Raw genomic sequence first — 14,777 nt, 5'->3', positions numbered from 1 at the left:
CGGAGGGAAGTAAGAAGCGGCACTAGCATTCTATTTACCTTTTTGGGAAGACTTGGAACGAGGCCTTTTGTATTGCAGAGCTTTCCTGACAGACACCGCCTTCAGTGTTGTCAGGAGCCGCATAGGTGCCTGGGGGTTCGTAAACAGTACGTCTGATCTTGTCATTTATAAGTGGGAATTTATACTGATTATGCTGTGCCGTGTACTACCTCTTCCATTTGTGCAGGTGTCTTAAGGATATCTTACTGACAGACCATTTAATTGATGAGAAAGTAGTCTTTTAAATTGTATTTCATATATGTGTTACTGAAATCTTTATTAAGGTTGATAAATCTTAGGCTCAACAGAAAGCTTTTCTAACTTGCCTTAAAATACTAAGATAAATTCTTTGTTTGGATCCTTAAAAGTTTCCCCGAAGTTCTGTGGTAATGTTGATAACACAGAAACTATAAGAACCTGTATTAACAACACTGAGTTTACCTCTGCTGGCATTGGATTAAAATCCTGTGAGTGCATTTATTCAGTGATGACTGGGTTTGATAGAATATACGCAATTAGAAAAATGCTTTGGTTCTTAATTCATGTTGTTATTTGTAAACTAACCAGAATGTGCTTTTGAGACTGATTTTTAATTGGTTTTGTCTGCAGGGAATCAGAGAACTAACTTGTAGTGAGCTCTGTAGAGGGTATACTTTCTTGTTTTGCTGATCATTAGGTCTTAAAATGATGTCAGCCTCTAGAAAGATTAAAACAGTATTCCAGTATGTTAAGTATGTGGATGCTAACAGTGGATCATTTACAGAGTGAATTTTCATGGTGTTTTTGAAAAATCTTTAGCATTCGATGAAAGTTATTTTCATACTGGCCAATTTTATAATTTCAAACATTTCTCTCAGTTAAATGTGTGGTAACTTACTTTTGCTTGGTTAGTGCTAGGACTAAGGAAAATGTTTACCTGGTGTTTCTCAGGCCTCTCTGAGGGTTTTTAAGCGTCGATGGCCTACTTAACTGCTTTCCCAAGGAATATGTTTTTTAATGCTCAGGAAAATAATTGAGCTTTTAAATAATATAGCTGTACTTTTATTCTGAAAGGGTTAAAATAAAACCATTTTAAAGTTTTTAAAGGAAATTAAGATGAATTTTAGCAGGGAATTTACGTGGAACTCCTTGCAGTCTATTATCTTGTTTGTATGGAAATGCTGTTTTTTTTTTTAAAAAATTATTAATTAATTAATTAATTTTTGGCTGCATTGGGTCTTCGTTGCTGAGTGTGGGCTTTCTCTAGTTGCGGTGAGCAGGGGCTACTCTTAGTGGCGGTGTGCGGGCTTCTCACCGTGGTGGCTTCTCTTGTTGTGGAGCGTGGGCTCTAGATGTGCGGGCTTCAGGAGTTGTGGCATGCGGTCTCAGTAGTTGTGGCTTGTGGGCTCTAGCGTGCAGTCTCAGTAGTTGTGGCGCACGGGCTTAGTTGCTCCACAGCATGTGGGATCTTCCTGGACCAGGGCTCAAACGCATGTCCCCTGCATTGGCAGGCGGATTCTTAACTTGTGCGCCACCAGGGAAGCCCTGGAAATGCTATTTTTATGTTAGGAAAAAAATGATTTTATGAATCATTTTATTGGTAGAGGCTAAAAGTTTTGGTTAGATTACATGATATCCCTTTTAGATACTTAAGTGTCAAACCAAAAATTATCACGTTTCTAAATGGAGATTTTCATTATTTATTTGACTACTTAATTTGTTTTTTTGACTACTTAATTTGAGGATTATATTCCTGTTTGAAATTTTTCACTTCTTAGAGGCTTTAATATGGTCTCTTTCCTTCTCTGATGACTTTTTTTTGTTGTTACCTCTTTATTTACTTTTTTTTTTTTTTTTTTTTTTTTACGGTACGTGGGCCTCTCACTGTTGTGGCCTCTCCCGTTGCGGAGCACAGGCTCCGGACGCGCAGGCTCAGCGGCCATGGCTCACGGGGCCCAGCCGCTCCGCGGCATGTGGGATCTTCACGGACCGGGGCACGAACCCGTGTCCCCTGCATCGGCAGGCGGACTCTCAACCACTGCGCCACCAGGGAAGCCCTGATGGCTTTTTTTTTTTAATTAAAAATCTTTTTTATTGAAATTAGTTGATTTACAGTGTTGTGTAAATGGCTTTTTTCTGCATGTAGAAGTCATGGCCCAAAGAGGCCAGACTTTGCCAAGAATATCTTTGTTCTAATATGACAGTGAGCATTGCAAATAATATGTAATCGTTTTATTGGAGTAGAGCTTTACAGCTGACAAAGTCTCAAAACCGAATGACATTTATTCCATTTTCTCTCATTCTTTGTAACCAGAGGAGGAGACAATTTGCAGTGATCTGTGTTTAATGAAGGAATGATCTACTGACACAGTTTTAGTTTTAAACGTATTATACCCACTGTGTGAACTTCCTTAGTGACAGATACATAGTGTTTTCACTTTGATGTTTGATTTTTAGGATTTATTTTATTTGAAAATGGGTTCAGGCTAAAACAAGTATAAATTAAATAACGTACATACATACAAAGACACAGCTCACCTTAATTTATAAAACTTTTATGTAGACTTAAGATGAGATTAATTTTTGTATCGTATTTTGGGAGTAGAAGGCATATTTGATTCATTGGAGGATATCATTATACATTACTCATAAATCTTAATCTATAAAAATTGCAGGTCATTTGGACAGTATGTTAATCATTTACTTGTATATTCTGACACATTGTCTTTGGTATATTTTTGGTCTAACCTTCAACCCAGATCAATTCATTTCAGAAAGCCTACAGCTTCTATAAAGTATTAGAGAGCAAAGCTCTGAGCAATATCAAGTCTTCCATTAGCCTGCCACAGAATATTAAGAAGCGATGGGATCTCCTTCTGCTACGTTGTATTATGTATAATTAAACACATTGCTTTCTTTATCTTTAGTTATCAAGGTAAACAAAAATCACTGTAATCATTTTGACCCAGGATGGCGTAGGTAGTATTTTTTTAAGTTTATTAGCAGTACAGTATATCTTTAACTGGCATTTAAACATTAGCCATAGTCTTTGTTGAAGAGGCTGTATGACAGCATTAGGCACTTGAAGTCCTGATCTGTCATTGACTTCTTAAACAGTATTGCCATTTTTTCTTTTCTTTTTTTTCTTCCTATTCTTTTTTGGGGTGGTAGTAAATAGCTTTGTACCAATTTGTAATCCGCTTTTTTCCTTTGAAAAACAATTGTAAAATTTACTTTTTAACATAACATTTAATCAGGCATTGCTGGTGGGCATTTTTACTTAAGTGTTTGTATCACAAAAACAAAACCTGTTTTACTTTTAAACTAAAAGCAGTGATAAACTCCAGCAGTATAAATTTGCAGTAAATAACCTCTTTCCCCCTTCCTATTACAACAGTCTTTAAAATTTACATATGTTAACACAAATTTCCATGTTTCAGTTTTTTACTCATCCACTGTTGGCTATCTTTCCATGTTTATAACATCTAGGTATTCTTTATTACTGCTGTAGAGTATTTTATTGTTATTTACAGATGTACCAACATTTGTATTAACTTGTTCTCTTACTCTAAAATAATTTATTATTTAATAGGTATTACTTAGTGTATTTAATATATTTCCGATCGTATTTAAGATGGGTAAGGAAGCAAAAGAAAAATCACCTATAATCCTACCAAAGACAAACCGCTGTTAACCATTTTGCTGTCTCTTTCCAGTGTTTTATTTTTCTATTGCACAGCCTGTTTTTCTTTCTTTCATAAAATATATATAAGGAAAATTTTCAGTGTCAATAGAGCTATATAACAGCATGAACGTTTTTGTCTTAAAAAATTATGTTGAAATATTAAAATACTGAATAATATAAAATATACCATTGTAACCATTTTAAGGGTGCATGCAATTCAGTAACATTAAATACATTCACAGTGTTGTACAGCCATCACCACTGTCCGTCTCCAGAACCTTTTCATTATTCCAAACTGAAACTCTACCTATTAACACAGCATAATTTTTATGCCTTTAAACTATTCTCTTATCATGAACATTTAAGTTGTTTCCAGTTTTCTCCACTTACAGACAACAGTCCATACACATTCTCCTTCCTGTCTGTTTTCTCCTGATAGCAATTCTTCCAAGAACCTGTATCAGTAGATATGTTAAGGGTGATTCTTAAAATTGGTTTTGGATGTCAGTTTTTTTCTTTTCCCCCCACAGAAGAACTTATCCTCAACTTTATAATAAAAGTTAATGTAGGGCTTCCCTGGTGGCGCAGTGGTTGAGGGTCCACCTGCCGGTGCGGGGGACGCGGGTTCGTGTCCCGGTTCTGGAGGATCCCACGTGCCGCGGAGCGGCTGGGCCCGTGAGCCGTGGCCGCTGGGCCTGCGCGTCCAGAGCCTGTGCTCTGCAGCGGGAGGGGCCGCAGCAGTGAGAGGCCCGCGTACCACACAAAAAAAAAAAAGTTAATGTAACTGGGTTACATATATTAAAATACAGTCTGTAGATAATTTGACATTAATATAGCTATTTTGTAGGAGGAGAGATACTTATGGAATAGAGGAGTCAAAGTCTTTTTTTGCCTGAGTTGATGATTTTTCAACGGCAGTTGAGGCTCAGTGACGTTGTTGGTTGGAGGAGTGCTAGGCGGGGTGTGTGCAGAATGTGTCATTTGGAGAAGGATCGTCATACATATTCTGCTGTTCTGGTGGAAAAAGAGTTAAGAAACTACTGCCCTGTGTTCTGACTCATTAGAGATAACATGCTTTACTTAACCAGGGTTTTAACTTTAAAACCATTTTTTAAATGTCAGAATTATAAATTTTTCTAATGAAAACCTTTGCTTCTCCACTAGGATTGGCAGCCACCATTTGCATGTGATGTTGACAAACTTCATTTTACCCCACGTATCCAGAGGCTGAATGAATTGGAGGTAATGTCTTAACTACAATGCTGGTTGCCTGTATTCCAGCGGGGGCTTCTTTGAAAGAGGCTGTGTCACAAATCTAGTGGTTTCAGTGAAGCGAAAACATGGCTAGTAACTGATAATCATGGTAAAACAAATGGCGATAAGCCTTTGCAACCAACCCAGTTTCATTAAAAACACTGATTTTTGTCAGTAATTGCCAGCCTATTAATTAATAAATGCATTTAAATCCTTCTCAATCTAGGTGACAACCAATAGAGTTTAGGTTTTGAAAGGCATGTGCTTTCAGAACCATTTAATGGAAAAGATTCTCCAGCTCTGATATTCTTCCAAAATACATGTCTTCAGTTAGATTTAATAACACACTTCACTTTTCCTAGGAGGAGTGAATAGCACAGGGGATTCTCTAGAGAAGAGGTAGTATTTCTTCTTTAGTCTGTGGGCGACTTAAGCCCTAAAGTGCTGGGTGAATAAGGCTTGGGTATTGATAGCATAGAGGTTCATTGTTTATATGAATGTTTTGCTAATCTGATTTTCATATTGAACCATGTTTTGTTTTTCTATACTAAACCAAACATTCTTAACTTAAATGGCACATATGCCCACTGGAATTCTGTGGGCATTGGCAGTAGTAGCATCTAGTGTATGTATTTTCAAGTATTTCAATGTATTTTCATGTTGAGCTTGAAAGATGGGGAGGTGGGTATTAACTTTGACGTGGTTGGGAATTTCTGAATATTGATCTCAATTTTGGTCTTGTGCAAGATAAAAGTCTTAAAACTGTCTGACTTAATTTCACAATGAGAGGAAAGAAAAATGACAAAATTTTAAAAAATGACTTGTAGGTGACATTAATAATCTGTTAAGGGAATAACATTTAAGAAAGTTTCTGGTTTTCTGTTATCTTTAAGTTATCAGGACTTTAAAGATAAGTGGTTGTGTTGTAAATCTGCTTTTAGATTTGTGTTTGAGCAAATCAGAAAATTTGTATTCTTAGAGAACAAGACTTTAAAATACCCAAACTGTAAAAGGACGAAAGGGGCATATAGAATCTTACTTATGATACTCCATAAATAAAGCACCTCTCAGGTCGCCTATTTATGTTACGAGAGGACTTACTGAGTGTGTAACTACTACTTACCTGGCACATGGTAGGGGCTGAATTAAATTTTTGTTGAGTTAACGTATAATTATTTAACCAGTTTTATTCTGTATATTTTGGGGAAGTTTCCCCTATTGAATTCATAAGTGGTATTGCACTTAAATAGTCTAAGGATGAAAATATCACATGCACAGGTAATAGACAGGAGCTTTATAATAAGCTAGGTAAAAGTAAAACTCAGTTCTTTGTCATTTAGGCTCAAACTCGTGTAAAATTAAATTTCTTGGACCAGATTGCAAAGTACTGGGAATTACAGGGAAGTACTCTGAAAATTCCACATGTGGAGAGGAAGATCTTGGACTTGTTTCAGCTTAATAAGGTAAAAGCCTAATGACCATCTTTCTCATTGAATAATTTTTCTGACAGCATGAATTTGATCTTCTTTGCCTTAAAATAAGAAACTTACTGCTTGAAATATGTAAAATAAATTCTTCATTTAGTTTTGTGATTAAATTGATCTCTGCTTGTCTGGTCTGAAAGCCTTATCTCGTGAAATATTTTGCTGCCACCTGTTTTTTGGTAATTTTTAAACTTCGTAATGGTCCTCTTAGATATTCCTGTCTGTTTTATTGTAGACAAGACAACAGAGGCTTTCAGTGTCCAAGTTGACCAACTGAAAAGGCTGAGTTATAATTCTATATCTTAAAGTTCATTTCAGTCTAAAGCCTGCATTATTTCCACCAGACATGCTGCCGTTCTTGCTACTCCTCAGTTTACTAGAACCTTTTCTTTATCAGAGATTTCATTGCTAATTTAATTCTTCCTCATGGAAAATCTTGGCTGCTTTGGGGAACTGAGAAGTAGCTTTTGGAGGGGTACAAAAAGTTTATGGAATATGCTGTTAAAAGCAGTGTTTAAAATTTCTAGTTTAAAATTAATAGTGCATATATATATATATATTTTACTTGGAAAATGTATTTTTAAAAGATGACCACAGCCAAAAACTAATTTCCTTTGCGGTTTTATTTAACAGTTAGTTGCAGAGGAAGGTGGATTTGCAGTTGTTTGCAAGGATAGAAAATGGACCAAAATTGCCACCAAGATGGGGTTTGCTCCTGGCAAAGCTGTGGGCTCCCATATCAGAGGGCATTATGAGCGAATTCTCAACCCCTACAACTTATTCCTGTCTGGAGACAGTTTGAGGGTGAGTGGGGCTAGCCTTAACCTGTTTTATTTCACTGCTTATTGGCACATGGTCTTTGGGAGGAATGAAAAAGCCTTGATTATGGGTGGAAGACTTGCTTGGAAGACTTTTGTTTTATGGATTTTTTTCCTTTAGTTCTGTTTTGAGAGCAACCATACTAAGAAGGTTTGGAGTGAATAAGGTTACAGAGGAAATATTCTTTTGTTATCAAAAACTGAAATCTGTATTAACTTTGCTATAGATGTTCCTTTCTTACAGCAGTTGGTTATTACCTACTTGTTGCGGCTTATGCTTTTGCATTCGCTTACTGTTTAAAGTGTATTCCTGGTTGTCACATGAAAACACAACATGTGAAATAACTTGCCTGCCTGCTCTCTTTTGCCAGCTGAGGTCTCTGAGGTCTCCAAGGAGATTTTCATAGAATGTTGACATTGGTAGAGAGTAGGGGACTCAGTAATGCTGGACAGCTCATGGAGCCCTCTGCTAATAGTTCGTATGTAACTGTGTTTGTTTCCTTACAAAGGTGGTATTTGCCAAATTATTCAGATAAAAACATTTGTTCTAATTAAAAGCAAAACAATATTATAAAAACTTCCCACGTATTTTAGGCCCTGGTAGAAAGCAGAATGTCATAATTGTTTACACCCTTTGAAATATTCTACACTAGAGCAGTGAGCCCTGTAATTTTAGAAATTGTTACTGTGCTATAGAGAGGGAGGAAGATCACAGCATAGTTTCCGAGGGTAAACCTGCTAATCAAAACTCTGTCTTGATACAGACATACCATCTGGAATGCTTAAATCCTATAGGTTTTCGTAGCATTGTGTTTTTCTTTTCTCTCTCCCTTGATTCCAGGTGGGCTTTCTTCTTAGCCTAGAAAATGTGACTAATACTCAGAAACTTGTTTAAAGAAATGTGCACTGTGTGAATGTTTAGTGAACCCATGGATGAAATTGTTTAAAATGTTGTATATGGAGCCTTTATGTCTCTGTTTTATAGTCAGATCTACATACAGTTGCCCACAATAGATTTTCTCCTTTGAACCTTCTTATCTCGGTGTAGAAGTTAGAAGAATAAAGGGAGAGAGAGAGTCTCTCTGCTTTATGGGTTTAGAAATAGCTCGTCTGTATACTTAGAGAGGCCCTAAGTTTCATAGTTGAAAAGTGGGTAAGCATTTATACAATCATAGTCTGAAACGAACAGGTATTCAAAGATACCGTTTACAAACATTACATCTACAACACAGATAAATATCTGTTGAAGGGCCTACTGATACATGTTCACTGTGGAAAGTATAAAAACAAAGGAAAGTATGATGAAAATAAATCCCTTCTAATCCTCTCATCTGTTTTTTCTTTCAAGGCTATTTTTATGCACATATACACAAATTGGAAGTGTATTCTTTACATATACAGTATTTTTCCTGCTTAACGTGTCACTGTATATTTTTGAAGATACAGGTCTTTTGGTTTTTTTTTTTCAATTTATTTATTTTTGGCTGTGTTGGGTCTTCGTTGCTGCGTGCAGGCTTTCTCTAGTTGTGAAGAGCTGGGGCTACTCTTCGTTGAGGTACTCAGGCTTCTGGTTGCGGTGGCTTCTCTTTTGCAGAGCATGGGCTCTAGGCATTCGGGCTTCAGTAGTGGCAGCACACGGGCTCAGTAGTTGTGGCTCGCAGGCTCTAGAGGGCAGACTCAGTAGTTGTGACGCACGGGCTTAGTTGCTCCACAGCATGTGGGATCTTCCCAGACCAGGGCTCGAACCCGTGTTCCCTGCATTGGCAGGCGGATTCTTAACCATTGTACCACCAGGGAAGCCTGAAGATACAGATTTTAATGACTCTGTGTCATTCCATTTTTATACCCAGAACTTGATTTGATTTCTCCTGTTGCTGAATTCTTTTTTTCTTTTTGGAATTTTATTTTATTTTTTATACAGTAGGTTCTCATTAGTTATCTATTTTATACATATTAGTGTATATATGTCAATCCTAATCTCCCAGTTCATCCCACCACCATCACCCTATCCCGCCACTTTCCCCCCTTGGTGTCCATACGTTTGTTCTCTACATCTGTATCTCAATTTCTGCCCTGCAAACTGGTTCATCCGTACCATTTTTCTAGGTTCCACATATATGCGTTAATATACGATATTTGTTTTTCTCTTTCTGACTCACTTCACTCTGTACGACAGTCTCTAGATCCATCCACGTCTCTACAAATGACCCAATTTCACTCCTTTTTATGGCTGGGTAATACTCCATTGTATATATGTACAACATCTTCTTTATCCATTCGTCTGTCAATGGGCATTTAGTTTGCTTCCATGACCTGGCTATTGTAAATAGTGCTACAATGAACATTGGGGTGTAATGAACATAGGGGTCTTTTTGAATTATGGTTTTCTCTGGGTATATGCCCAGTAGTGGGATTGCTGGGTAGTATGGTGATTCTGTTTTTAGTTTTTTAAGGAACCTCCATACTGTTCTACATAGTGGCTGTATCAATTTACTTTCCCACAACAGTGCAAGAGGGTTCCCTTTTCTCCACACCCTCTCCAGCATTTGTTATTTGTAGATTTTCTGATGATGCCCATTCTTAACTGGTGTGAGGTGATAACCACATTGTAATTATGATTTGCATTTCTCTAATAATTAGTGATGTTGAGCAGTTTTTATGTGCTTCTTGGCCATCTGTATGTCTTCTTTGGAGAAATGTCTATTTAGGTCCTCTGCCCATTTTTGGATTGGGTTGTTTGCTTTTTTAATATTGAGCTGCAAGAGCTGTTTATATATTTTGGAGATTAATCCTTTGTCCGTTGATTCGTTTGCAAATATTTTCTCCCATTCTGAGGGTTGTCTTTTTGTCTTGTTTGTAGTTTCCTTTGCTGTGCAAAAGCTTTTAAGTTTCATTAGGTCCCATTTGTTTCTTTTTGTTTTTATTTCCATTACTCTAGGAGGTGGATCACAAAAGATCTTGCTGTGATTTATGTCAAAGAGTGTTCCTCCTGTGTTTTCCTCTATGAGTTTTATAGTGTCTGGTCTTACATTTAGGTCTCTAATCCATTTTGAGTTTATTTTTGTGTACGGTGTTAGGGAGTGTTCTAATTTCATTCTTTTACATGTAGCTGTCCAGTTTTCCCAGCACCACTTATTGAAGAAACTGTCTTTTCTCCATTGTATATTCTTGCCTCCTTTGTCATAGATTAGTTAACCATAGGTGCATGTCTTTATCTCTGGGCTTTCTATCCTATTCCATTGATCTGTATTTCTGTTTTTATGCCAGTAACATATTGTCTTGATTACTGTAGCTTTGTAGTGTAGTCTGAAGTCAGGGAGTCTGATTCCTCCAGCTGCGTTTTTTCCCCTCAAGACTGCTTTGGCTATTCGGGGTCTTTTGTGTCTACATACAGATTTTAAGATTTTTTCTTCTAGCTGCGTAAAAACTGCCATTGGTAATTTGATAGGTATTGCATTGAATCTGTAGATTGCTTTGGGTAGTATAGTCATTTTTACAGTATCGTTTCTTCCAATCCAAGAACATGGTATATCTCTCCATCTGTTTGTGTCATCTTTTTTTTTTTTTTTTTTTTTTTTTGCGGTACGCAGGCCTCTCACTGTTGTGGCCTCTCCCGTTGCGGAGCACAGGCTCCGGATGCGCAGGCTCAGCGGCCATGGCTCACGGGCCCAGCCACTCCGTGGCCCGTGGGATCTTCCCGGACCGGGACACAAACCCGTGTCCCCTGCATCGGCAGGCGGACTCTCAACTACTGCGCCACCAGGGAAGCCCTGTTTGTGTCATCTTTGATTTCTTTCATCAGTGTCTTACAGTTTTCTGAATGCAGGTCTTTTACCTCCTTAGGAAGGTTTATTCCTAGGTATTTTATTCTTTTTGTTACAGTGGTAAATGGGATTGTTTCCTTAATTTCTCTTCCTGATCTTTCGTTGTTAATGTATAGGAATGCAAGAGATTTCTGTGTACTTATTTTGTATCCTGCAACTTTACCAAATTCATTGATTAGCTCTAGTAGTTTTCTGGTGGCATTTTTAGGATTCTCTATGTATAGTATCATGTCATCTGCAAACAGTGACAGTTTTACTTCTTCTTTTCCAATTTGTATTCCTTTTATTTCTTTTTCTTCTCTGATTGCCGTGGCTAGGACTTCCAAAACGATATTGAATAATAGTGGTGAGAGTGGGCATCCTTGTCTTGTTTCTGATCTTAGAGGAAATGCTTTCAGTTTTTCACCATTGAGAATGATGTTTGCTGTGGGTTTGTCACATATGGCCTTTATTATGTTGAGGTAGGTTCCCTCTGTGCCCACTTTCTGGAGAATTTTTATCATAAATGGGTGTTGAATTTTGTCAAAAGCTTTTTCTGTATCTATTGAGATGATCATATGGTTTTTCTTCTTTAGTTGGTTAATATGGTGTATCACATTGATTGACTTGTGTATACTGAAGAATCCTTGCATCCCTGGGATAAATCCCACTTGATCATGGTGTGTGATCCTTTTATTTTTTAATTTTTTTCCCAACTTCATTCATTTATTCTTTTATTCAGTGGTTGAACAAATATTTATTAAACATATATGTATGAAGACCCTGTTAAATAGTTTAAGCACTCTGGGGTGAATAGAGGCATCAACAGATACAATTCTGTCTTTATACAAGTTACAGTCCAAAGGGATGATTGTGCAATAACCAAACCATACAAATACATAATTACCAGCTGTGAGATCTTGTACCAGTTACTCAAGCATACTAAGGTTTAATTTCCTCATCTGTAAAATGTGTCATTAATAGTGTCAACATTATAGTGTTTTGTAGGGAAATGAAATGATAAAATGCATATAAGATACAACACAGTGCCTGACATATAGGTAGTGAAAACTACCTGTAAGTTTTCAACGAACAGTCACTATAGCATTCTGCATGTGAACACTAATTGAGAGTAAAGATATGGGACAAATTTTCCTTTTCTAATTCTTGTAAGGCCACATATCACGCATCCAGAGGAGCGCTGGGGACCCTCGTGGAGCCTTGTGTGAAAGATGGTGTTCTTCAGTTCACCTGCTCTTCCTGACTTTTATTCTTTTATTTTCTGTTGTTTTTTTTTTTCACACACCACACTGTATTTTATTTTTACAAGAGATATATCAACTGATACCAAGCATTGTAAATGGATGACCACAACAGGAGTAACAGTGATTGCAATTACCAAACACGAAACACACTCACACTATGTCATAATATTGACATTCAGTTCAGGAATCCTCCACTGTAACAGCTCCTTTACTTTGCTGTGAGAATTGATTTGTATATTTTTTGTCTCTGAGTCCTTGTGGGATTTTTTTTTTATTCAAACAGAAAGTCATAAAAATTATAATCATCTTCATCAGTTCACTCAGTCCCATGTAATTAATTGTTTTTTCATATTGATCTTTTGTTAGCACTTTTATGAATTCATCAGTTTTCCGTTAGAGTTCTGAAAATGCTTATTCATTCAGTTCAGCAGTATAGTCAGTTACCAGAAACCTGTACTTGTCAGTCTCTTCCATGAATTCCTTGAAGGTGAAACCCTTTTATAGGAACATTTTTGCAAAAGCATCAGAGTACACCCAGAACTGTCTGTAAATGACAAAAGACTTAAAAATGACCACGGTTAAAGATTTGATGAAAGTTCATAATAATGCAATTGACAAGGAAATTTAGTTATTTGTGAGATGAACATTTTAAAGTAGTAACTAGAATTATGACTTATAACATTATACCAGAACATACAAGATTTTTAGAAATTTCATGTAATGTCTGAAACATTTATATTAACATATTTCCATACAAATAACCCAAAGAAAGTTTAGTATAAGTTGTTTCCTGTTTGTTTGTTTGTTTTCTTATACTGCAGGTTATTAGTCATCAACTTTATACACATCAATGTATACATGTCAATCCCAATTGCCCAATTCAGCACACCACCATCCCCACCCCACTGTGGTTTTCCCCCCTTGGTGTCCATACGTTTGTTCTCTGCATCTGTGTCTCAACTTCTGCCCTGCAAACCGGTTCATCTGTACCATTTTTCTAGGTTCCACATACATGTGTTAATATATGGTATTTGTTTTTCTCTAACTGACTTACTTCACTCTGTATGACAGTCTCTAGGTCCATCCACGTCTCAACAAATGACTCAATTTCCTTTTTATGGCTGAGTAATATTCCATTGTATATATGTACCACAACTTCTTTATCCATTCATCTGTCGATGGGCATTTAGGTTGCTTCCATGACCTGGCTATTGTAAATAGTGCTGCAGTGAACATTGGGGTGCATGTGTCTCTGTTTTTTTTTTTCTGTATGCGGGCCTCTCACTGTTGTGGCCTCTCCCGTTGAGGAGCACAGGCTCCAGACGCGCAGGCTCAGCGGCCATGGCTCATGGGCCCAGCCGCTCTGCGGCACGTGGGATCTTCCTGGACCAGGGCACGAACCCGTATCCCCTGCGTCGGCAGGCGGACTCTCAACCAGTGCGCCACCAGGGAAGCCTGCATGTGTCTTTTTGAATTATGGTTTTCTCTGGGTATATGCCCAGTAGTGGGATTGCTGGATCATATGGTAATTTTATTTTTAGTTTTTTAAGGAACCTCCATACTGTTCTCCAGAGTGGCTGTATCAGTTTACATTCCAACCAACAGTGCAAGAGGGTTCCCTTTTCTCCACACCCTCTCCAGCATTTGTTGTTTGTAGATTTTCTGATGATGCCCATTCTAACTGGTTTGAGGTGATAACCTCATTGTAATTTTGATTTGCATTTCTCTAATAATTAGTGATGTTGAGCAGCTTTTCATGTGCTTCTTGGCCATCTGTATGTCTTCTTTGGAGAAATGTCTATTTAGGTCCTCTGCCCATTTTTGGATTGGGTTGTTTGTTTCTTTAATATTGAGCTGCATGAGCTGTTTATATACTTTGAGATTAATCCTTTGTCCGTTGATTCATTTGCAAATATTTCTCCCATTCTGAGGGCTGTCTTTTCGTCTTGTTTATGGTTTCCTTTGCTGTGCAAAAGCTTTTAAGTTTCATTAGGTCCCATTTGTTTCTTTTTGTTTTTATTTCCATTACTCTAGGAGGTGGATCACAAAAGATCTTGCTGTGATTTATGTCAGAGAGTGTTCTTCTATGTTTTCCTTTAAGAGTTTTATAGTATCTGGTCTTACATTTAGGTCTCTAATCCATTTTGAGTTTATTTTTGTGTATGGTGTTAGGGAGTGTTCTAATTTCATTCTTTTACATGTAGCTGTCCAGTTTTCCCATCACCACTTATTGAAGAGACTGTCTTTTCTCCATTATATATCTTTGCCTCCTTTGTCATAGATTAGTTGACCATGGGTGTGTGGGTTTATCTCTGGGCGCTCTATCTTGTTCCATTGATCTATGTTTCTGTTTTTGTGCTAGTACCATATTGTCTTGATTACTGTAGCTTTGTAGTATAGTCTGAAGTCAGGGAAACTGATTCCTCCAGCTCCATTTTTTTCCCTCAGGA

The 14,777-nt window shown here is 37.3% G+C and overlaps 1 protein-coding gene across 1 annotated transcript in view; it reads left to right on the top strand.

The window, feature by feature from the left end:
• The window catches only part of KDM5B (lysine demethylase 5B), a 76,989-nt gene that overhangs the window by 19,817 nt on the left and 42,395 nt on the right, over nt 1-14,777 (top strand). The window contains exons 2-4 of the mRNA XM_059999150.1: nt 4,868-4,945; nt 6,298-6,420; nt 7,075-7,245. Coding sequence (XP_059855133.1) covers nt 4,868-4,945; nt 6,298-6,420; nt 7,075-7,245 — 372 coding nt within the window. The remainder of the gene's footprint in view (nt 1-4,867; nt 4,946-6,297; nt 6,421-7,074; nt 7,246-14,777) is intronic.

This window comes from Delphinus delphis, chromosome 1 (assembly GCF_949987515.2).
Source record: "Delphinus delphis chromosome 1, mDelDel1.2, whole genome shotgun sequence".
Taxonomy (NCBI): Eukaryota; Metazoa; Chordata; class Mammalia; order Artiodactyla; family Delphinidae; genus Delphinus; species Delphinus delphis.
This window is presented reverse-complemented; position numbering and strand designations above follow the sequence as displayed.